At 37.3% G+C, this 24,751-nt stretch overlaps 1 protein-coding gene across 4 annotated transcripts in view; it reads right to left on the bottom strand.

Moving 5' to 3' along the window:
* Positions 1 to 24,751, bottom strand: part of igsf9b (immunoglobulin superfamily, member 9b) — a 164,580-nt gene that overhangs the window by 91,717 nt on the left and 48,112 nt on the right. For all 4 annotated transcript variants that reach the window (XM_051923298.1, XM_051923299.1, XM_051923297.1 and 1 more), the window contains exon 3: positions 22,717 to 22,923. In XM_051923298.1, coding sequence (XP_051779258.1) covers positions 22,717 to 22,923 — 207 coding nt within the window. The remainder of the gene's footprint in view (positions 1 to 22,716; positions 22,924 to 24,751) is intronic.

Genomic DNA, 24,751 nt, shown 5'->3' with positions numbered 1-24,751 from the left:
TCCTCTCCCAGTTCCAAAAGTACATGGGTTACCAAGGTGATACCCCAGCTTTTGTCTAGGTTTTTGTACAAGGGCTAGACAGAACATTTTTGACTCCTGGGGTAAATTTAGGTTTTTAAATAAGCAGTCAGATAAATATGTATACATTAACAAAGTAACCGATAAATGCATGTGCAGTAAACTCCGTTTTTGAAATTCTCAAGATTCTTTATTTGTCACATGCGTAGCTATACAGGACAACACACAGTGAAATGCATCCTGATCCGCTTATTAAAAACTGTGCAAAGTTAGAAGAATATCAGTTAGATTAACAAAAAGTCATAGATCGAAAGATAACAGTATAGTAGAACATAATAAATAATAAAGTAGAATTAAGTGTTAAGGTGCAATAGTGTAGTAATTATTGTGCAAAACCAAAGTTAGACTGGTGCATAGTTAAATGAGGCAGTTTGTTTGCTTGCGCTACTGCGATCTTTACTTTTTTATATTTTCTAATTTTCCTACTTTTATATCCTTTAACTTTCTCCACATGTGTATAGCGCCAACGGTTTTTTTTTTTTTTTTTTTTTGAGCCTTTCTAATTTCCCTGGTTTCATAGTCTCTAACCTGTTCTGCATGTGTTTAGCGTCAACGTTTGTAAACATCTCTATGAAGTTCTACTTTGTCTTTTACTCACTGTCATTTAATTCTGCTTTTTTTTCCAATTCCAGTTGTTCCGGGCTGATAATTACTTTCCTTATTTTCTGAATTTGCACCTCGATTATTCTTTTTTGCTCTTTTGTCTGTCCAACGCATTTGAGTCTCTTTTCTCAGCGCTTTTCTTTCTTCTTCGTTTAATCGTCGACGTTTCATTTCTACCGTATTGACCTTATACACTTTATATGCACTGAGAGCCCTGGAGCTGTGTGTGCTGCATGACTGCCTTTACACTACTGATTTGTTTTTTCTGATATTGCTTGTAAGTAGGGTGTGTCTTGCAAGACTCTCGTTCTATGTTCCCGTGAGATGCACCGTGGCAGGTCTCTTTCGTCTCGCGGGTCTTTAAATTATCTTCTGAGAAAGATCACGTATCGTAGACTATCAGGAAGGGGACAGGATTTCTTTTTATTATAGATAGATGTTTTTATTGATGTTTTTCTGTATGTGAAGCATTACTAAATTACATCCAGTTTTTTTTGTTATGGAAATAAAGTAACCAGAAGTCACTCACAAAAAATGTATATACATAAGTACAAATTAAACACATCCGAGTTATTAGGGGGAATTAAAAATGTTAAAAAGAGTAAGTACTATAGTTACTGTCAAGGATAAATGAAAACTTGTCATCTAACTAAGCCATATGTGGTTTATTTATGATAGGGTCAGTTCATCTGCAGACAGAGTAGAGAAGAAGAAAGCCTGAATAGCACCAAGGTGCTTAATGATGAGATGTGTTTTAAAGAGATGCTTTTGTAATTTAAAAGCTGCTAGGTTCACATGCATATCTCAGCAACAACACTCAAAATATAAACATCAAAACGTCTCTGCAGGTTAGGTGGATTGACGATGCTAAATTGGTCCGTGTGTGTGTGTGTGTGTGTGTGTGTGTGTGTGTGTGCGCGCGCGCGTGTGCGTGCGTGTGTGTGTCACCCTGCAATGGTCTTGTACCCTATGCTTGATGTGATTGATTCCAACTTCCCTGTGACCCTGATCAGGATGAAGTGGCTTTTAAAAAAATAGATGGATTGAAGGAGCTGTGTTTGTCTCCTTCCTGAGCAGCCAAAGTTAGCTATCATATGAATTTTAAATCTTGTCTTTAATAGGGAGAAAATTTTAAGAATAATTTTTTAAAAAAAAAATAAATAAATATAAGCAAGCAGAATCTAACATTATTCACTCTCCTTGAAAATGTGATGAGTAATTCAATTGTGAAAGCGGCACATTAATAGTCACTATAGGAATGTGCATGTTTCCCACTGTTTCTTCATTTAAATATTTTTAAACGAAGAGTTAATTTTAATATGAAATTTTTGAATCTGTTATTGCTAAGCTTACCACTATCCAAATGCGAATATTCTTCGAATCTTGTAAAGTGTTACTAATAAGGCTAACTCCATATAAAACTGACACTAAATCTCACACCATCCATTCCAAAACCCCATTATTTCTGGAGATGCTCATTCAGCCTTATCACTGAAATTTTCTGGACCATTCGTTGTCTTTTTGTGAGATTCAGATTGTCTTATTTATTAAAAAAACATCCCACTAAACACAACCCTAATAATGTTGTCCACATTAATGTATTGTTATTTTAAGCTTTGACAGCTTTGCACAAAAAAATCAATTTATCCTAAACTATGCATTTGTGCACATCTTTTACAATATATTATTCTTAGTAACTTTGTGTTTTTCTGTGTACACTTTATTTCACTTATCAGTGAGTATATTTAACACTGAATTGTAGAGTTATTCATTCAATAAATCATCGTGAGGATACAAGCTATTAATATTACTTAAAATAAAAAAATAACTGCTTTATTGAATTCAAACTGCTCCATATTCCTGGGTTAAGACCCTGGCCAGGTCATTTATCTGGGTTGTGATTGCAAAATCTGCTAGTACTTGCTTACTTTTCTTTCCGTTTACTCTGCCTTTCCTCCCGCATTCCAAAATCATGCAGGTTGTGTTGATTGAAGACTCTTGACTAGCTCCAAATGAGCAAGAGTAAGTGTGTGTTTGAATGAGCTTTTCAATGGGCTGTCACCCTGTCCACTGTCCATTCCAGCCAAGCCATGTCCGATTCTTCTAGCCCACATGAACCTAAACTAGATAAAGCAGATTTGATAATGGGTGGTTGGATGCTGGCAAATAAAAGTTATGCCTCACCCACATATCATGAGCAGGATCCAAATATTTAAACAATATGATCTAAATTACCAATCCTTTTTTTTAATTTATATGAAGCAATTTCAGCTTTTAAACAAGTATGCCTCACATTTTAGCCTGCTATTAGAAAATATGTAATTTGTTTTCATTCCATGGACTTTGTTTCTGTGCCTCGAATATTCAGTGTTGACAATTTTGTTAAAGCCAAGGACAAGAGTTGTAGTCAGAGTGATCCTGAGGAATGTGTTTTATTGATATTAAATATGTATATGAATACTTTTTAAAAGAATCATAAAATTTGGCGCTTGACTAAAAATGACAACAACAAGACCATAGTGATGCTATTTTATATTGGGGAATATTGCTTACAACAAACTGATTGACATTTTGGTGAGAAAGATATGGGTGCAATCGATAACATACTGACCTATAGCTGAAGGGGTATAGGGGTTTTCTCCTGGTCTTCCAGTTTCGCCATATATCCCAAAAATGAGCAGATTAAGTTGGTGGCTAAACTTGCTTAGCATAACAGAGTGTGCATGTGTGAGAGAATGTGCCACTTTATGGTCTTATGTCTAAAACTGATGCAACAGGCTCCCTTTATTGGAATAAACAAGTTCAAAATTATAAATAAATAGCTGAACTAATTCTGAGAGCTGGCAAGTTAGGTTCAGTGACGCTTAGCTGGCTGTGTGCATTGCTTCCTTGGTCTCTAGGCTTTTATTGCTGCTCTCTCATTTGCATATTGAGCAGTTACTATATTTACCCCATATTGATAATAACTTTATTAGTCACTTTATTCTAAAAACAACATGTGTGTGTGTGTGTATACATACATTCAGATTTGGAATAAACAGAAAAGATTCTACAGCAACAATTTTACAATAGCCTCCAAAACTTTGAGGACCACTTTAAGGTTGACAGCCAGTTACCACAAAACTTCATAGGAGTTCATCATTCATAGCAACAGACAACCATGCTAATATTTCAGCCTTTGAAACTTACAAATGCTTGAATGACTTGAGAAATATGGGCTAAAAAACGCAAAGCAACATAATGATACCCATGATCGATAAGCAAAAAGACTTCTGAGTATATGTCCATACAGTTGCTTAGAGTGTGATCATTTTTCACTTGAGGCTCCAGGACAATACTCCACACTGCTTCTGTTGTCACATTAATGTGCCATCCCTGAACTTTGACTAGTTTCACAGGAGGAGTGACCTTGTGGTAAAAGAGGTCATTTAAAAAAGCAAAAGTCACAGGTCAGTTAAAGTTGAGCTTGCACTCACAAGTAAAGGTCGGTTATTGCAACATGATTTTTTTCACACCTCTTTCCCCACTGCTAAGTGACCTTGTGAACACCCCTCGCAAGGTCAAAGTGGTCACTCAACTACTATTGAGGCAAGTCACAAAATAACAATTATAGCCTTCATTGAAATCAGCAGTGAATGATCTTATGGCACAGAGACTAATACTTGGACCAAAGAACCTCAAACTGCATTTTGGTCTACATTGGGACAGAGAAAGTGAAATAATCATATCTGCTAAAACCTATAAATACATTTCTTGAAACATTTTGCTCTGCTGTACATATGAAATTATTTGGGTATGCTTGCTTTCCTACACAGAAGTGAAAATTGATTGTCTAATCAGATTTATGACTGATTTAAAAGTGCTGTTTGTTTAACCAGGGACTATAGTAACATCTGTACATAGCCACTGACTGGCTTTTTATAAAAGAAAGAAAGAAAGAAAGAAAGAAAGAAAGAAAGAAAGAAAGAAAGAAAGAAAGAAAGAAAGAAAGAAAGAAAGAAAGAAAGAAAGAAAGAAAGAAAGAAAGAAACCTTTTTCATCTTGCCTGTTTCTCAGGATATAGGTATCTTTTATTTCAGTGAACTTTGAACAAGAAATCAACAGCTGCTGAGTAAACAAGCAATAAATCTCTTAGGGAGTTTCCAGTTAGCCATCATATATTTGCCACATCTTTGACCCATTGCTTGTTCTAGAAACATTTCTCATCCTAACCACATATCTGTAAAAAATCTTAAGTACTCCGGACTTGACCTGACCAACACAAACCTTTTAGTATTAAAATATCACAGGTCAATATTACACTACCAGTCAAATGTTTGAGGTTACCCAAAAATTTTCATATTTTTGACACAAATTGATACCTTTGTTGTCAAGATATCATTAAAATGAATTAAAATATAGGTCATTACTAGTATTTATAATGGCTGATACTGCTTGAAATTACCGATTTTTAATTTTTTTTTCCCACATATGGCTACAAAACCTCATTTGCAACAGTAATTATGTCAGTGTCATAATGGTAAACTCCCTTGCTCATTCTTAATTAACCAACTAATATCTAAACATGACTATTAGAGAAACCTTTCTAATTTTGTTAGCACCACTAAAACCTGTTCACTCATGTTGCAAGGTACTGGCCTTCCTAAAGTTCAGCTCTAGATTTAAAAATGACCACAATTAAAACAGCTTTCCCAAGAAACATGTCAGTCTACTGTTTTTTGCAGAATGAAGGTTATTCCATCTGAAAGGCTGACAAAATATTAAAGATTTCATACAAAAGTGTATATTATTTTGTGACAGAACAGGGAGAACTGGACCTAACCAGGATAGAAATAGAAGGCCCAGATGGACAACTTCACAAGAGGAAAAGGACATCAAGAGTTTAGTCTGAGGAACAAGCACCTTACAGATCCTCCTCAGTTGTCTTCTTCACTAAATACACTCCAAACGCCAGTGTCATCAGCAACAGACAAAACACGACTCAAGGATGCTACCCATAATACATTTTTCCAGTCATTAGCTCTTGCTCATGTCAACCTATTCTTTTAATTCATCAGTTTCACGTATGGCTTTTTCTTTGAAACTCTGTCTCTAAAGCTATCATCCCAGAAAGTCTGGGCCTTCTTTTTCTATCCTAGTTAGATCCAGTTTGCCATCTTCTCTCAATACTGAAATAGATGCCATTGCATGAAATCTTCAAGTTTCCTGACAATCTGTCACATTGAATAACAATTCATCCAATCCAATCCATCCAATTTCCAACCCGCTGAATCCGAACACAGGGTCACGGGGGTCTGCTGGAGCCAATCCCAGCCAACACAGGGCACAAGGCAGGAACCAATCCTGGGCAGGGTGCCAACCCACCGCAGGACACACACAAAACACACACCAAGCACACACTAGGGCCAATTTAGAATCACCAATCCACCTAACCTGCATGTCTTTGGACTGTGGGAGGAAACCGGAGCGCCCGGAGGAAACCCACGCAGACACGGGGAGAACATGCAAACTCCACGCTTCTGGAAAAAAAAAACAAAAAAAAAAAAACAACAACACACACAAATGGTTGACGTTTGTTGAGAAAGTTGTTTCATTGAGGCTATTTCTGAACTCAGAACTGAACTTTAGGAATACAGTAATCCCTCGCTACTTCGCGGTTCACTTTTTGCGGATTCACGACTTCGCGGATTTTATATGTAAGCATATCTAAATACATAACGCGGATTTTTCGCTGCTTCGCGGGTTTCTGCGGACAATGGGTCTTTTTACTTGCTTCCTCAGTTGATTTGCCCAGTTGATTTCATACAAGAGATGCTATTGGCGGATGGCTGAGAAGCTACCCAATCAGAGCACGCAGTTAAGTTCCTGTGTGCTGCTGATTGGCTCAGCGACGGAGTGTTGCATTAACCAGGAAGTCTCATCTCACTCATTCATCATTAACGTGCTAATGCTTCAGGGGCCGTGTCCAAGCACCAACAGAAGATGCAAATGATTGCAGAAAAGGTAAAAATTTTGGATATGTTGAAGGAAGGGAACAGCTACACCGCTGCAGGACATCGATTCTTTTTATTTAAAAAGGAGGAAAAGCATATAAGATCTACAGCCGCAGTGTCCTTTAACCAGGGTGCAAAACGAGTTGCAAGTGGACGTGATAAGGCAGTAGTCTGGATGGAATCTGCTTTAGGAATCTTTGCAACAAGGTCGACAACGTCATGACCGCCTACAAGCTGCTACGTGTACTTCGCTATACAGTAAGTGTAAACTTATCTACAGATTTCATATTGCTTAGCAGTTGTCCCTGTTTTTAATAGAGTAAATGGTGGGTTGTAAACAATACAGGGAGGGTTTAAAAACGTCCAAATACACGTTAAATAATTAAATAAATATAGTGTCCCTACTTCGCGGAAATTCAGTTATCGCGGTCGGCCTTGGTACCTATCTCCCGCAATAAGTGAGGGATTACTGTACCAATACACTGCAACCGAAGTAAACAGAATAAAAGGTTTCAGCAGTGCTCATGCAATTACAAAAGGTCCTCTAATAACCTTTTAGCATTAACACATGACTAAATAAAGATAAGCTAAGGGAGTTTACCATTTGAACACTGAAGGAATATTTGCTGAAAATGAGGCTTTGCAACCAAATGTGAATTAAAAATTATAAAGTAAGATTAAAATCAGTTACTTCAAGCAGTAATAGAGATGTTCTGGCTACATTTTTTAATCGATTTAATGGTATCATGCTTAAAAAAAGTATCGATTTCTACCAAAAACACAAATATTTCAGGGTGTCCCCAAATTTTTCACCCGTAGTGTGTATTATATAGAATAGGGCTATCAAATTATACCAAAATTAGGGTTTGAATACTAAATTTTAAAAATAGGTAAATATTCAAATATACTTGAATGTAGATTTAAAGTTCTATGTGCTACTACATGTATATTTTAATTTAATGTGCCTCTGTATGCTTTGTTACAATAATTTGTGCTTTTTTTGATCATGGTATGTTGCGTGAGGCAATATATGACTCATGCACTGACACAGCCTTCATAAAAAGTGGGATTTTGTATGCATGGAAAGTGACATATGGATCATTCATGTCAAATCAACCAATGTTCCAAATACTTCTAACTCAAAAATTATGGAACAAAACAAAACAAAACTACCGAGCAGGCTCTGACTTTGCACGCTGGTACATTAATTTGTACAGAATGTGACAAAATTAAAACATTTGGTTCAAATGATCCTGCATGATCAAAGCAGTCACATAAACTGACCAAAATTTTATTTAAGTTTGTTTCCTAGCTATGTTTAGGTCTCTGCCCTTATTTGAAACCAACAGAGACTTTTGATATTTTTTTACTCAGATAATTATATTGGCTTTCTGAAAAAACAAGAAACAGAAAAGTAATTGTATCTTGGTTTGAACAGCAGACCTCACATATCCAAAAAATCATTATGTATTTCATTTTCAAAGCACCCTAACGGCATCTGAGAATGTGTAGGTAATTTTTTAAATTTATTGTACATTGTCCCTTCTTTCTCAAAACACAAACCTTACTTTTGTTATGTAAATCCTTCAAGCTTATTTTCCATCCTAAACATAGGCCGAATGTGTCATGTGTCAATAATGGTAATCACTAAGTTTTCAATCAGTAAGTTATCAAAAATGTCAAATTTTTATCATTCCAAATGATGATGTCCTATCTCATGTTGCTGAACAGAAAATGCAATTCTCCAAGGCCAAAAGAGTAGCTGGTACTCGAGAATACCACTGTTACATTGCTACAGAAGACGGCAAATTCAAAGCCAGCCGGTTGTCTGGTGAAGTCAGTCAACTGACTGTCTGAAAATTCACCACTGAAGCTTGTTGGGTGCATGTATGATGAAAAATGTTGGATTGGTGTGATTCGTGACAACAGTGACATCCTGATATGTTTCATGCAACCAAACTATCCCACACAGTCTTTCCATCAGCCACCCAGAGACGATATTTGTTGGGTGCTATTACAGTGCGTCATTGCACTGCTTAGTGTACCTACAATGGTCATTTGGAGGCAGTACCATCTTGATCTCAAAGACAAAGATGCCCTTCACTCTGCACTTCAATTGAAACAGAAATGAAATGGGTTGCACTCTTGCTGCTGCAATACCAAGATGTTAACATTTCATTATAACTAATATTGTAAATAATGATAAATCAAGCAACTGTTGTTCATGTGGTGTGCTTAATGTGCTTTGGTGATTTATTTTTTTCTATTAGTCTTGTAACCAATTTAGTGATAAAGAATTTGATGATTATTGTTACTGACAAATGGTGAAATTAACCCATGTTTAGAATGGAAAATAAAAATGAAAGATTCACATAAGAAAAGTAAGAAAGAAGTGACCAAGTACAATACAGGAAAATACTTTTAAAAATGTCTGGATATTCCCGCAGTGCATTAAGCTGGTCTGGAAATTAGAGACAAAATGATTTTTTTCACATTTGAGCGGTCTTGTTGTTTATAACCTTTTCAATAACCCGGTTTAGGTATCTAAACATGGAAAATATTTCAGCAGGCTGTATCAGTTACAAGTATGCTTTCTGAAAGCCTAAACTTGGCAAAGACAAAGATGCAAAATATTTTTTTCCATTTTTGAAGGTCTCTACTCTTACCAAGTGGTGTTATCTGGACAAAACATTTTGATTTTGTTCCGTACTATACCTAAAAAGGTTCCAGTATGCAAAATTGAGCCTGCTAGGGGGTTTAGTTGTTGCAATATGGCCTTGGGAAATTGATGATAAAATAAAGCTGTTTCAAATGTGACACCCCTCTCCCCTCACAAAATTGGCTGTATCTTGGTATTGATCTTACATAAAAATAATTTTACAAGGTGATTCCTGGATAACATGGGTAAACCTGGAATTGTTTGAGACCAGAGTGCATGGGATTTCTGGAAAATCACTAGATTTGACATGGACTGACCCATAATCAAACAGAAAAGAGGAAATGAGATACTTCACATGCCTGTAATAATCTTCTTCTTCCTGTTCTTCTCCCCCCCCCCATTAGGGGTTGCCACAGCAGATCATCTTTTTCCATATCTTCCTGTCTTCTGCATTTTGCTCTGTTACACCCATCACCTGCATGTCCTCTCTCACCACATCCATAACCTTCTATTTGGCCTTCCTCTTTTCCTCTTTCCTGGCAGCTCTATCTTTAACATCCTTTTCCCAATATATCCAGCATCTCTCCTCTGCACATGTCCAAATCAACACAATCTTGCCTCTCTGACTTTGTCTCCCAACCTTCCAACCTGAGCTGATCCTCTAATGTACTCATTTCTAATCCTGTCCATCTTCGTCACACCAAATGCAAATCTTAGCATCTTTAACTCTGCCACCTCCAGCTCTGTCTCCTGCTTTCTGGTCAGTGCCACCATCTCCAACCCATATGCTGGTCTCACAACCGTCCTGTAGACCTTCCCTTTCACTCTTGCTGATAACCGTCTGCCACAAATTACTCCTGACACTGTTCTCCACGCATTCCACCCTACCTGCACTCTCTTTTCCACCTCTCTTCCACAATCTCTTTTACTCTGTAAGTGTTGTTCCCAAATATTTAAATTCCTCCACCTTCAACGACTCTACTCCCTGCATCCTCACCATTCCACTGACCCTCCTCTCATTCACACACATGTATTCTGTCTTGTTCCTACTGACCTTCATTCCTCTCCTCTCTAGAGCATATCTCCACCTCTCCAGTGTCTCCTCAACCTGCTCCCTACTATCGCTACAGATCACAATGTCATCAACAAACATCATAGTCCAAGGGGACTCCTGTCTAATCTCATCTGTCAACCTGTCCATCACCATTGCAAATAAAAATGGGCTCAGAGTCAATCCCTGATATAATCCCACCTCCACCTTGAATGCATCTGTCACTCCTACCGCAGACTTCATCACTGTCACACTTCCCTCGTACATATCCTGTACAACTCTTATGTACTTCTCTGCCACTCCTGACTTCCTCATACAATACCGCAACTCCTCTCGAGGCACCCCGTCATATGCTTTCTCCAAGTCCTCAAAGACACAATATAACTCCTTCTGGCCTTCTCTATACTTCTCCATCAACATCCTCAGAGCAAACATTGCATCTGTGGTGCTCTTTCTTGGCATGAAACCATAATGTAACCTGTAATGTATTTATAAAAATCATACAAAATCACTCACAATTATTTAAACATGCTAAACACACACATTAGTCAACCACACCCTGCACCCTCATCCAGCCCTCCTAACTACTGTGTGCCTTTCCACTGGTACCAAAGCCATGGCACGATGAGTCTATTCACATTATACAAAAGGAGTTATTGAAAGCACTAAATGTTACAATGTAATTATCTTTTAAATATTCCTTCCTCATAACATTTTAATTGACATACACTATAATTAAAAGCAACTTAAAATTTCTACTAAGTATTATAATAAAAAAAAAACAAAAAAAACTGCCAATTCAAAGTGGGAACCGCTAGTCAAAAAATAACATACAGGATTAAACTAAACAGATTTGCAGATTCAGCAAAAATATAACACTTGTAATGTTAATTTTTCATGTCTTCTTTGTTTTAGGAATTGTGTGTCAAGTCAGCAGCCACCAAAAACGTGTTGGTTGGTAGTAGCTAAGCAAGGTTTCCTGACACTGAAAAAGTTGTTTAAAATGGCAATTTTAAATCAGTTACAATAATAAAAGGAAAATCAGAAATATGGCAGTTATTTTCCACTATATTTAATGAGAAAGGAAACCAGCCTGTTTGCTGCAATGAATGCTTAACAGTTTAACAACAACAAATTAGTCATCTCAGGTTCAACAATGAAACGGAACAGGATCAGGAGCATAACAATACTTCTAGAGCACTGAAGACCTGTTTAAAATCTGTTGTTAGTACACCCAAAAACCCAATAGCATAGTAGTACTGTGGAAAAACTAAACTGTAAAAACACAGATTGCGTGTGGTATAAAGTCTCTGCAGTTTCATAAAGCCAGAATTAGTGCAAGGTTCTTTTACAATTGAATGCCTTTGATTAAGATTTTTATATAAAGCTAGAGTTAAGATTCACTTTCAAACAGTGATATTCATTCTGACAGTCCTAATGTGGAATGAGATGGAAGAATCAAATATTCTAAATATATTTTGTATTGTCCTTTATGCTGGAGCTGGGGGCATGAATATGTACAAAAAAAGGCAAAGGCATCTTTGTGCAATAAAATTGGGAGTAATTTTGCTCAAAATCAATATTCTTCAAGCATTTTGCAATATTAATTATACTGTCAAGTTTCAAAATTAACTGCTCAATTTAAATGAATTATCATGCTAATAGACTCACATCTGGACTCTCATATGCATACAGAGATCAATTCATGTTCAATGATGCATTAAATGGGTAAACTTGAAGTCAAAATTATGTCCCATCTCAATACAACTTTTCTTTATGTAAACTTCTAGTTATTACAATTATGAATTAGTTTACTCTTTGTTTTCACTATTTTGCATTATGTCTAAGTGTACTTTATGTTCTGTGTTGCTGCTGGAGAAGATTAATTTCCCCTTGGGATCAATAAAACCACAAGTACTATGAACCAACCATTTATTTGTCTGTATAGTCAAGCTCAGTGGGGCAGCTAAGATTTGTTTTCTGTTCCATTTCATTTATTAATCTACATTCACCTTTTAAACATCTCTCCCATGTGTGTTTTTGGTTCAGTAAATAGCATCTTTGGTACATTTTAGTATAGTTTAATTTCTTGCTTTTGGTTAAGATTGCCCTTTGAACTGCCCTTCACATAACACGCATAATCCCTTAAGGATATCTGGTGAAAAATAATGAAAAGCATTGGTGAAGACAGCTCAGGATATAGGTTAGAGAAGGAGAGGGTTTCCCTCCTTTGAGTCAGCTCAAAGGAATATTTGAATATTTTTTTTTTTTCCCAGGGACTGGCACGCTTTTCAATGCTGTGGTTATATTATACCATAGAGCATGCATGCGTAAGGAAAAAAATAGTTTTCAATTATTGCACATGATGCAGCTTGTAAAAGAACAAGACTTGCACTTGAAGACTTTACAAACACAATTGATATTTCATTGATACGTGTGCCAAGATGTATTGCCCAGTTACTGTTCCAAGTGTGTCTTTGCTGAACAGAATGAATGCTCACATAAGTCAGGAGCTGTGAGGGAAGTACTGGACAATCAGCTTGGATCAATCCTCTTCCACCAGTCTACCATAAATGCATGGGCCGATTGATTGTTAGCAGCATGCAATGTCAAAACAGGCTGCTACTGGGAGAAAGAGATGACAGCAATCCAGAGAAGACACAAATTATACAATTCCTTAGGCAACATCTTGATGAAATATAGGTATTGTGATTTTTACAATGTGGAATTAGCCTAATTGATTAACCTTTGGTAGTAATGATTAGAATGTATTAGTACTAACAAGGTGCTTGTATAAAAAAATTTAAATTTATGGATCAATATATTCTCAGTCACGTTAAAGCAAAATGTGTTGTATTAGTTAGCTTTAGGTCATGTTAGAGTTAAATATAAAAAGCTTATTTTTATTTCTTCCAAATAGCTAGAAAACTGCCTGTGCTTATCAGCTCAAGGCCACTTGCTTTTACTTCTAGCAGCTTGGCCTCTACCTGCCTGCCTGCTAGGACAGTAACATGAGGCGATGACAGCCAAGGATAGTGTGTCCTATTAGATAACTACACAGCACAGTCTTGGGAATGTAGGTGGTTAAAACTTTAGCCTTGAGGGACGCTTAAGCAACAATCAACTATTCATTTAAGCGTCCCAGTATCTTATGTGTTCGTCCTCCTGGTTCTAATTTAAATGGTGGGAGCCGATCGACAAATAAATCTCTGGCATTGCACAAAGTCAGGAGTAATGTTAGCAAGTTTTGGTCAAATACTGGACATAAGGTCATATGATGAGCTTGGATATTAATTAATGGTGGGCTTGGACATTAGGTAATTTGGGAAGGACTAGAAGGAGGAGATTATTTTGCATAAGCAGTAAGAAATATAATATAAGGCGGCGCACTTCCTAGTTTAATCACTTGCTCCATGGTCGAGTCCCTTGGCTACATTGAAGTGTATGAAAGATTGCTGTATACGATTTAAAGTTGCTCCTGCCTGTCTTTTCTCAATGGTCATTTCTACCACAATAGTAAAACTGATATGAATCATGACTCCATAGAACAAATTGTGTTCTGCATGGCAGCCTCATGGATGCAGTGGTCTGAAATCCCACTCTCTTCCACTGTGGAGTTTGTGCATTCACTCCATACCTTTGCGGAGTTTCAACCAACACCCAAATGAAGGGATGTGTTTGGTTAACTGGCAATTCTAAATTAACCCACATGCAAATGTTGGCCCGCAATGCATGGGCACCTTGTCAAGGGTTGGCTCTTGTGTTGTACACAATGCTGCCATAACTCTGAACTAGATTAAGACTGTTTGAAAATGTTGCATTAAGCTATTCTACAATGCTTCTGTAGTAACCTACCAAATACAGAACTGAATTATCAATGCAAAAATGTTTCTCTACTTAGGAGGAACACCCCTGTCACTATACTTGTGTAGCACTGTATCAAATCTCCAATGTTACCTGATTAAAACAAATGTTGGTGGATTAAATCACCCAGCTTCTAAGTAAGCTATAATGAAACTACTGAGAATACTATGTCCCAAAGACTCCTGCAATCAAGTTGGAAATGAAGACTAATCAAGTATAATATGCCCTGCAGTCAGGCTGTATGATCTGTTTGTCACACGTATCACTTTCACATACTGCATATTATGTATCATAATCAGATACACGTGAATGGGCAAGTATCAAGCGGTACATATAACTTGTGAACCTTGCACTGTGTTTATTTTCAAATTTCAGTTCAAGACACTGGCTCATGATTATGCGCCACTAGTAAATTTGAACTCCACTTTCAAAAAACGTTCCATTCAGAGCAGTCCCACTACACCATCACCATAGCAGCAAGGCTGGCATTACTGGCCTCACTCATTCCACACACGCCACAACAGTTTGGATTTAAATCAGTTTCCATGGAGACAATACAAAGTGAGGTGGGGGAGTGGGACGAGACCAAGTGTGATGAATGAGAGGCCGCCATGCCTGGAGATGCATCGGTGTAATGCCATCCTCCAAAATGAGGAGGGGTGGGCGTGAACTGTTTTTATTTAAATAACCTGAAATCCCGCCACGAGGACAGAAAGCAGGCAGGGATATCAGAACTCATGCCATTCATGAAATACAGACAAGCATTGACAAACAAATGTCACTAATTTGTGAATTTTCTGCAGTAGATTGCCAGTTTTCCTGTAAGTGATCAGATATAGCCAGGGACAAAAAATGAAAAAAATACAATTAAACAGCAAAGAGGTGTAGAAATAAGAGAGAGAAATGCAGGCTGGGATTTGTTTTGATTCAAACTACCCGAAAAGTCTCCTCTCCCCACCAACTTTAGTTAACTGTTTTATGAATGAACATTATGATAGACATACAACAGAAATCCAGTGCAAATATAATCCCTCATGCATCATTTGTACACCCAGAATCAAAAGGCTTGTTTCCATGTATACTGATGTGCATTTGATGCTTATTAATTTTGCTGTACTCTCACCCTAACCTCCAAATCAGTTAAACAACAAAAATGCAAACAAAATTTTCTCTGGTTAAAAAAAAAAATAAAAAAATAAAAAAAATATTTAACTGGGGACTTCTCCCAAAATTTGCTTAAACATGTTAACCAAAACTCCACTCGACTCTTAGTGCACACTTACATTAATGTACAAAAGATCTACCAGCACACAAATAAAAGACTACACTCACTGTGATGTTCACCCCAACCTTGTACAGATAAACAAATTCAAAAAGCTCTTAACACATCAAAATTCACTTTAATCAAACAGTCTAGCATCCAACTTTAACAATTTATAGATCCTTTGCATAAATCAACTACAATAGACTATAATTTCCCATTTAATCCATCTCTTATAAAACCCATTTATCTAGTTCAGCATTACAGGGAACCAGAGCTTTTCCAGCATCACTGGTTGCAAGGTGAGGACCCATTCTTTATAGGATACCTATGTGTGACATGGTACACTCATACTTCACCAAGTGACCTAACACACATCTTTGAAGGAATCACAGAAAATGATTAATATTAACTGATGTACTTAGCCTTACTTAAGTGTACAATATTAACAGTGGATATTAACTACAATAAAAGTATTTGAAAAAAGAATTCAAAAGGAGACTACTGGAAAGAAGTGGAAAAATGTATTGATGGTAATGAACATAAGAGGCAAACAATAAAATATACACTGATTGATCTACAAAAATGAATATGAACAATACATTCCGCATAATAAAACAGAGACATTGCTAAATTGTACTCATCTTAGGAAATTTAGTCTATACTGACAAAACTGAACACAGACTCTGAGGAATATTCTCTCACACATATAACTATAACCACATAAAACATTATACTGTACATAATGCTAAAAATGGATGGGCAGCATGGTGGCACATGGAAGTGCTTCTACCTTTCAGTAAGGAAACCAGGGTTTGCATCCCGAGTCCTCCCTGTGTGAAGTTTACATGCTCTCCCCGTATCTGCGTGGATTTCATCTGGTTGCTCCAGTTTCATCCCACTGTCCAAAGACATGGATTTTAGGTGAACTGGCAACACTGAATTGGCTCTAGTCTGTGAATATATACTGTGTGTGTGTGTGTGTGTGTGTGTGTGTGTGTGTGTGTGTGTGTGCACACGTGCATGTGTTCGCGATGCAATGGACTGGCACCCTGTCCAGGGTTTGTTCCTATCTTGTGCACTATGCTACCTGCTCCAGCACCACCCGTGGCCCTGGTCTGGATTAAGTGGGTTAGAAAATGAAATGACATAAAAATTGATTATTCCTCAGCATTTATTTCTTGGCAGACTCATTTTGCCATTCAATTTTCATTTTGCCACATAAAAAAAAAAAATCTATTAAGGCAGCAAGAGTGTAAAAATTACAATCTAAAATGTGAAAACTATGATACTTATCTACACTTATACTGTACACAGTTCATAAATGCTAATTTTGTCACTTTTACAATATCAAATGTGCAACAACTGAACATAAACCTCTGTCTAATGTAAACATATTTTACTTCAAAAGGATGAAGGGAACAATTTCCTTGCTTTGTTAAAAAGAAAACAAAAGGAGCCTACAGCTAACACTATGTATGCATGTTAGGATAAGTGGTGAAGGGAATTCATTTAGAATTCAATGTTTAGTAAATAGTGCTTAGCATTACTTCACTTATATCAAACTTCCCACCATCTTCTATTATGAGCTCTACATTCAATTCACATGCCCACTACTTACTCTTTAACTCCCACCCCCATGTTCTTTACGATACAGTCATCATATAATGATTTTATTACCTTTCACTGAACAGTTCAAAGTTCTGTAGGCTGCAATAGGTTGACAAAACAAAACTCCCTAACTCTTGCTACCGGAGATGATTTTTGGTTAAAAGGGTAATTGGTAATGTGTCTTTTAAAAAAGGGTTTCCAGACCTTTGTGTGAGTGTTTAAGGCATCCTGCCTTCCTGATTTGCCAAAGACAAGTGCTGCAAGTAATGGACAGCTGTCCTCAGTGAAGGATTTCTGTGTTTATTACGGTCATTAACACTGGCATAAATAAGTCTGGCTGACTGTCTGGCAAACTGCTCCAATTATGAGTTTTCATTCCACATAACAGGCAGTGGGAGCTAAAGCAAATGACAGAACACCAATATATCCCTGTCCACATGGAGCAATACGGGCTCACAGAATGAGGGAAAAAAACAGCAAATGCATTTATAACAGATTTTTTACTACTGATTTTTCTAATTAAGGTTATGCAGATTTTAAGATTTTTATATTCAGCCACTAGGCCCAACTCCATTCTTAGAACCATGACAGAGAAACATAAAAAAAAAAATTTGTAAAAGTGAAACACTTATTTAGTATTTTTTACATAGCTGGACTTAACAATCCGCTTATTTTATGCCAAGACTTGTATCTTCCCCAGATTACAGTCCTGGGAAGTATTTCATGACAGGTTTGTAAGAGTACATGTGTAAATTACTCCAGCACACAACATGTAATCAGAGTGCTCCTCTATAAGCAGATTAGCAAATTGAGTCTTTTGTCTCGGGTAGACAATAGTGCTATTCTACAAAAGCAACCACATTGTCTCCAGCAGTCTCACAAAAACAATCATATTTGGGGTTAGTGGGTCACACCACAGGGCTCCAAACAAAATTTTAAGTCTACCCCCACAACAGCTCAGGCAAAGAGGAACACTGTGTTGTATAAGCAATCCTCTTTAGTAAGAGGTGGAAGCAAGAAATGCAGCAATAAAACACAGCAATCAACCTCTGTACTCCTACAGGCTCAGTCTTTTTTTTTTTTTTTTTTTTAAATACACCTTACTTGAAAAGACAAGACGTCTAAATAAAGGGTGTCACTTACAAATTAACTTTTAGCTAACCTTTCATGAGAAACATCTCCATTAACTGGGCTGCAACAAAGGAAATCATTCCTAGCTTTCAATACACATCATCTTTACTCTACCTCTCAGCATGTTGAATGGTCTTATCTTCAAAGTTCTCCTTGTTCCATATTTTTCCAACGCCACATTTTTTTCTCACATTCTGTTCAACTTTGCATTTCCTGCTCCAAATCTTTTTTTCCTATGGAGAAATCTGCACTTTTCAGTCTTTCTCAACTTATACTTATTCATCAATCAATGTATCTTAAACACAGTATTTCCGTCCCTCTTCCACCAACTTTAGGCTTGACTCCCCCCACTTCACAAATCTTTTCTTCTTTCACTTCCATTTAAACTCCCTGCCTATAGTGAGTAATTATAAGGCTTCAATTTAAGGCAGATTATCTGTGTTTTGGAAATCTGCTCAATGCCTCAGCCCTAAAATAATTAAAATAATCTACTTGCTCCCTCTTCCTTCTTGTTTTTTTTCCCACCTCTCCTTAGGTAGGCTATTGGGCTGGCATTATTTAAATGCCTAACAAAACAAAAACATTTTTTAAATTAGTTTAAATTTCAAAGCATCTACAGCTGAGGAAGAATGAGGAAAGCAGGACATGAGAAACCTATGAACACAAGTGGCGGCATCATTTATCCAGGCAGTTCTCATTACAGGAAGACTTTGTCATTTTATAAAAAAAAAAAAGAGGAAAACCCCTTCTTGGAAAGAAGTTTACATAAAGCTTATATAAAAAATCAATTTTAACCACACTGTCCTTAAATGTCTTAATCCACAGCCCAATTTTGAAAGCTCTATGACTTCATGACCCTACTGGGCCCCTGATCCATTAACAAACAAAAAAAATTGGCTATGTCAGTTTCACTTTAACTGAATGCTCCACAGCACTTTAATGTACCTATCTATCACAGAAATGAGAGGACAGAACTGAAGTTCAAGAAAACTGGGCATGCATTGGATTGACACAATCACTTTGTAACAGCTGCTAACAATCCCCACAACACATAGGTTAAGGACCTCCACCCGTCTACCTTCCCATCATAAAAAGGAATTACATTATTGAAAATAAGTTAAACAGAAATCAGTTCTTTGGCAATTCCCACTATCAGTAAATAGATAAATACAAAATACATCATTCTCAAAGATTTTTGCTTGGTCTCCAGTGAACAGATTGAAATAAACAAGGAAAGCCAGCACAGTCACTGCCTATGAAACCCACTAGGGTCCTGGCAACAAATGGAAAGGCAGCATTTTTCAAAACACATCCAAATGCCAGGTTGCAAACAGAACAACCACAAGATTACAATGGCTACGTTTACATGTGCTTTAATAACCCGATTATTCACAGAAACCCATGATATAAAAAAAATGCCACGAATACACTTTAGAGAAACCAGGTTAACACACATAGATTTCTCCATGAGTAACCTAGTTTTATGGCCATGTGAACCATTAACCGGGTTATAGTTACAGACTTGTAGTCTGTACTTATCTTTTGCACTCAATTAGCCTGTGCATGTGTTAGCTTTGCACACGCTTCCCGCAGCCAAAGGTAAAAAACAGTGAAGATTCATTTCCACAAATACTCAGGTGATCACATTATTCCTTCTCTTGATTGAAATAATCAGTCTCAATATTTCAGAAATTGCTAAGTTTATGTTGATTAATTTAATATACAGTGCTAAGCTGTGCAATATACTGCAACCTTGGGAGTATTGAGAGTAACGCTTTATATGTAACACAAGTTAAATGGCTGAAATACATTTTAAAGTACCGGTAATAAGCAACCTAACACAATACTTATTTTATTGAAGTAAACTTATCTGCATTATAATTATCCCAGCAGCACTGGCTGTACGGCTAGAAGTAAACATACCAGTATACCTCTCCTTTGCAGGGTTCAATCGCACAACTAAGCAAAAAAGATTGTTCAGCAGACAGTATGGCAACAGAAATCTATAAAGTGTCAGTTTAGTTTTCATGCAACTATTTCCTATAAATATGTTGACACAGTATGATCAGGTGACACTGAGGGCAGTGTTCATACCGCAGATCTTTGGGGGCTGGCTTTGGGAATACAAAAAGGGGCAGGATGTTATTTACTGTACCTCACAGCACATTGAAGGTCTAAACATACTTACAAAACACAAGAAAGTTATCACACTTGTCTTTCTGGTCAGTTCCATTAAGGTTTATATATGGGTTTAGCATTTAATAACAAATGCGACTCAGACAAATGTGCAGTTTTCTCTTACAAAAAGATGATAAAGTAATGCAAAAGCAACGATCTGCAAAGCATTACTGTACATTTTATAATAAGTAACTGTATAACATATTTAGCTAGTATTTTTTGTAAGTAATGAATAATGTAACTAAGTTACTTTTAAAAGTAACGTTCCCTACACTGCAAAGTAGACAGAAGCTCAGTGCTCATTTTTGGATTCACGCCAGCCATTAGTGATGTTTAAACTTTCATTTTAGTACAGTTTTATTACATCAAACCATTTTGATAAAGGTAAATTCAAGTGGACTTACGCATGTAAACAAGGGTTTTTAAGAAACTACTTTACTCACCTTTTCCCAGTTCTGATTTAAATACACTTAATTATACAACACACTGGCAGGTGGTGAGCAAACAAGTCATATATGGGAGGAATCGGGTTTCCTTTCGATATTTTGTAACATTAAGGGGCAAAGATACCAAGAGCTGCCACCTTTCACCTTTCAAAGAAGATGGTGATTAATTTAGTTAATAAATTGTACTGATTCATAATATGATTTGGTTTATATGTAATGTGCTATAACACCCTTTGGTTGTGTCTGAAATTCAAATTAGATTATTAATTTTACAATATTCAGAAAGCGAAGCAAGCTCATTTTACTCGGCTACAGAAACTGTCAAATGATAAACCAGCCATAAAGATCTTAAAGCAATGGTAATGAACCAGACCAAAGTTTTCCTAGTAAAGTACACATTATAAGCTTCTTAATATACCAGAATCTTACTAACAAAAGCTTGGAGCTTCCTTAACCATACAAATTATATATATATATATATATATATATATATATATATATATATATATATAAAGACCAAGTCGCCCGACCATGGGGTACGCACACAAGACAGAGCCCCGCCCTCCAACTCTAACCCTCCTCCTGCGTCCACCCTCACTCTCGAGGCATGAGCAGGCAGTGCGCATGGGGTACGCACGACAGAGCCCCGCCTGCCAACTGTAACCCTCCTCCTATGTCATGGGATACGCACGACAGAGCCCCGCCTGCCAACTCTAAGACCATGGGGTACGCACGACAGGGCCCCGCCCGCCAACTGTAACCCTCCTCCCGCGTCATGGGATACGCACGACAGAGCCCCGCCCGCCAACTCTAACCCTCCTCCCGTGTCCACCCTTGCTCTCGGGGCATGCACACTGCCTGCTCATGTGCCCGACCCCAACTCCTCACCAAACACATCCGCCCACCAACTCTAACCCTCCTCCTGCGTCCACCCTCGCTCTCGAGGTATGAGCAGGCAGTGCACATGGGGTACGCATGACAGAGCCCCGCCCACCAACTGTAACCCTCCTCCCACATCCACCATCGCTCTCGAGGCATGCACACTGCCTGCTCATGTGCCCACCCCCAACTCCTCACCAAACACATCCTGAGTCGCTTTGCTGTGTGCTACAGTCCACATGCACCTCTGAGCCACATTGACTGTTCATTTTCCTAACATGGCCACCGCTTCACATATATTTCATGGAAACAACTCTTGCAAGGTTATACAAATTCCTGCATCAGGTAACTGTTTCTTTCTATCAGTCGGATATTTCTGGAATATACGCCGCAGGTCGGCTAGTAGTCTTAAATTAGACAGAAACCTCAGTAGCATGGATTTTTAAATCCTCAAAGGCTTAGACCTTCAAATACATGAAATCAGATGTCTGTTAGTTTCTATTACATTAGATTCTTAACCCAAAAATAAACCAGGCTATGAGGCCCTCTCAAATACTCATAACCTAATGAGAAAAGTTCAGCTACATACAATAGTATGCTACTACAGTATCTGTTCCTAATGCTGAAGATCTCTGAATCTGAAATAATCATGTGTTCTTAGGGTAAGAATGATGAATTGGCTAAGAAGATAAAATCTTATAACATTACAGTGCTAACAAGAATTAAATGCTTTAGTCAAGATAAGCTGCAAGTATACAAGTCAATGGGCCAAGCCAGTTCATTTTAAACTTCATTAAAAAAGCAAAATATTAACATTTTCTACCAGACACGTAAAAGTGATGGAGTTACTAAAATCATATGCAGGGAACAACTGAATAAGAAACGTTTTCAGTCCTCTCAAACAATACTACAGGTATATTAATGTAAGCAAGATTGCATTGCGTAAGGAAGGCAAATCTTACCTCGGTAACTTGGATGAACACGAGGTGTGTACACTCCGAACTTGATTAAAATGGGCACTGGAAAACCTAGCCGTACCCACTCAATGACATGAAGGGGGAAAAGCTGAGGTGTGGTGTTCACAGCTACAGCAGGAGTTAGATCACAACCTAAAACAGCTGAACCTCCCACTCTTGAACGAACCAATGTATCAACACCCAGTGCTGAACCTGCAAAGAAAGGAAAAAAATGTAAATGGAACGTCATATGGAGAGCGCCTTCCTTATCTTATATGTTGGTTACAACACAGCCATAGACAAGATAACTCTACTCCTATGGTAGACTGATTGTGTCTGGGCTGGAAAGAGTATTACATTACTTATATCTGTACATGACTACTCAATGGAAATTAGAAGTATGACAAGAATAATCTGAAATAATAGGACTGATATAAACACAAATTTCTAAGGAAACCTATCAGGTACAATTTTGAGGGAAATTTTTGCTGCAATCCATTTGAACTGGGAAGTCAGAATTGGAGTTCCTATATGGAATTTTCAGCTAGAATGCCCCCACAAGTCGGATTTCCTACTCAGAAACTCTGGACTGGTCTGTCAATTCCAAGTGTGTCTAACATCAGATTATGATGTCAACCCAGAATGGCGACACACGCCACAGACTTTAGTGAATGCTGTAGTAGTATTATACTGTTAATTAGCGCTTCTGTTTATTTGTGTCTCATTAAATCAGTACTGTCCAACCTCTATCTGTGGATATGTTGCTATGTTGTCTGGATGCACAACATACTGCATAATATGTTGTTCAGTAGATGCCTGTATTCTGAAAGAGCAAGCACAACAAAGGTTTTCCTGGTAGCATCCATATGGTTTTTCCAAATGTTTTACTGGAACACGGTTAACTGAGGTGTGATGGCATTCCCAACTCTAACATCAGACTTTCCAAGATAAATGAAACACAGCATTATTAGAGTGTCCAACCAAATATATTTAATTATGGGGCAATGCACTATCAGCACATGCTCCCAACAGAATTCTATGCAAGCTTACATCACATTAAACTATTTCTAGTCATTGGTCATATCAGACCAATCTCGCTGCTGTACCATGTCATATTTACACGACTGGTAATTGTTGGGCATGTCAAATTTAGTGACTGAGCCAACTTTCCAGCACGATCATGCTCAACACATTCACTGACAGGCAAACTTGTTTGATTTTGTCAGGGTTATTCACTAGGTATGTAACATTAAATGACTGATTTCATGGGAGCGAAGTGCTGACTGTCCCTGACTCACTAAGAATAAAAGCCATGACTGTAATCTAATGGGATGTGGCCTTTAAAAGATTTAATAAATAAATACAATAAAAACTAAAAATATAATGCCAGTACATAGTCATAACAGGGGTCTGAATAAATATGGCTACATGTAAGGAAGACATTACTTTAAATACCTCAAGGTTCCTGAATACAACATTAAAAGATTAGGCCAAAAGTTAATTAGAGACATTAATGACACTGGATTTTAATGCCTTTACTAGGTACAAAATGTGGAATAAACACCGCAGCTATGATAATTCCCAGCAGGCTTCTGCATGGTGCATTTTTTAATAAAACCAGAACCAGTATAGCCTCGGTGAATTCCAACAAGACTGTAATAATGCATTTTCTCCCCCAGAATTTTTTTAGAAATAGGCAGTTGATATCCATACACCTAAATCTTACAAAAAATAGCTCCTTTTTCAGTACAGGCAACAGCATCAGAAGATGAGTGAGCAATTACCGCAAGAAACAATTTTTAGGTTCTGCTTACTACTGACAAATTTACCAAATGCATTTTTTCCTCAGTGGACTTAGATATGAGTCTACCATGAGTTTAAGGACTTCATTTTCTAGCCGATATGGACTGAACCAATCTATATTCCTATAAGAATCTAAAAGCACCTGTGTCAGAGACAAATAACTTAGCCTGGTTGGTTCCATCACTCTTTAAAATCAAATTCAGAAAGACCAATCACATTATAGAGAAACCAGTCAAAA

Source organism: Erpetoichthys calabaricus, chromosome 1, assembly GCF_900747795.2.
Source record: "Erpetoichthys calabaricus chromosome 1, fErpCal1.3, whole genome shotgun sequence".
Classification (NCBI taxonomy): Eukaryota; Metazoa; Chordata; class Cladistia; order Polypteriformes; family Polypteridae; genus Erpetoichthys; species Erpetoichthys calabaricus.
This window is presented reverse-complemented; position numbering and strand designations above follow the sequence as displayed.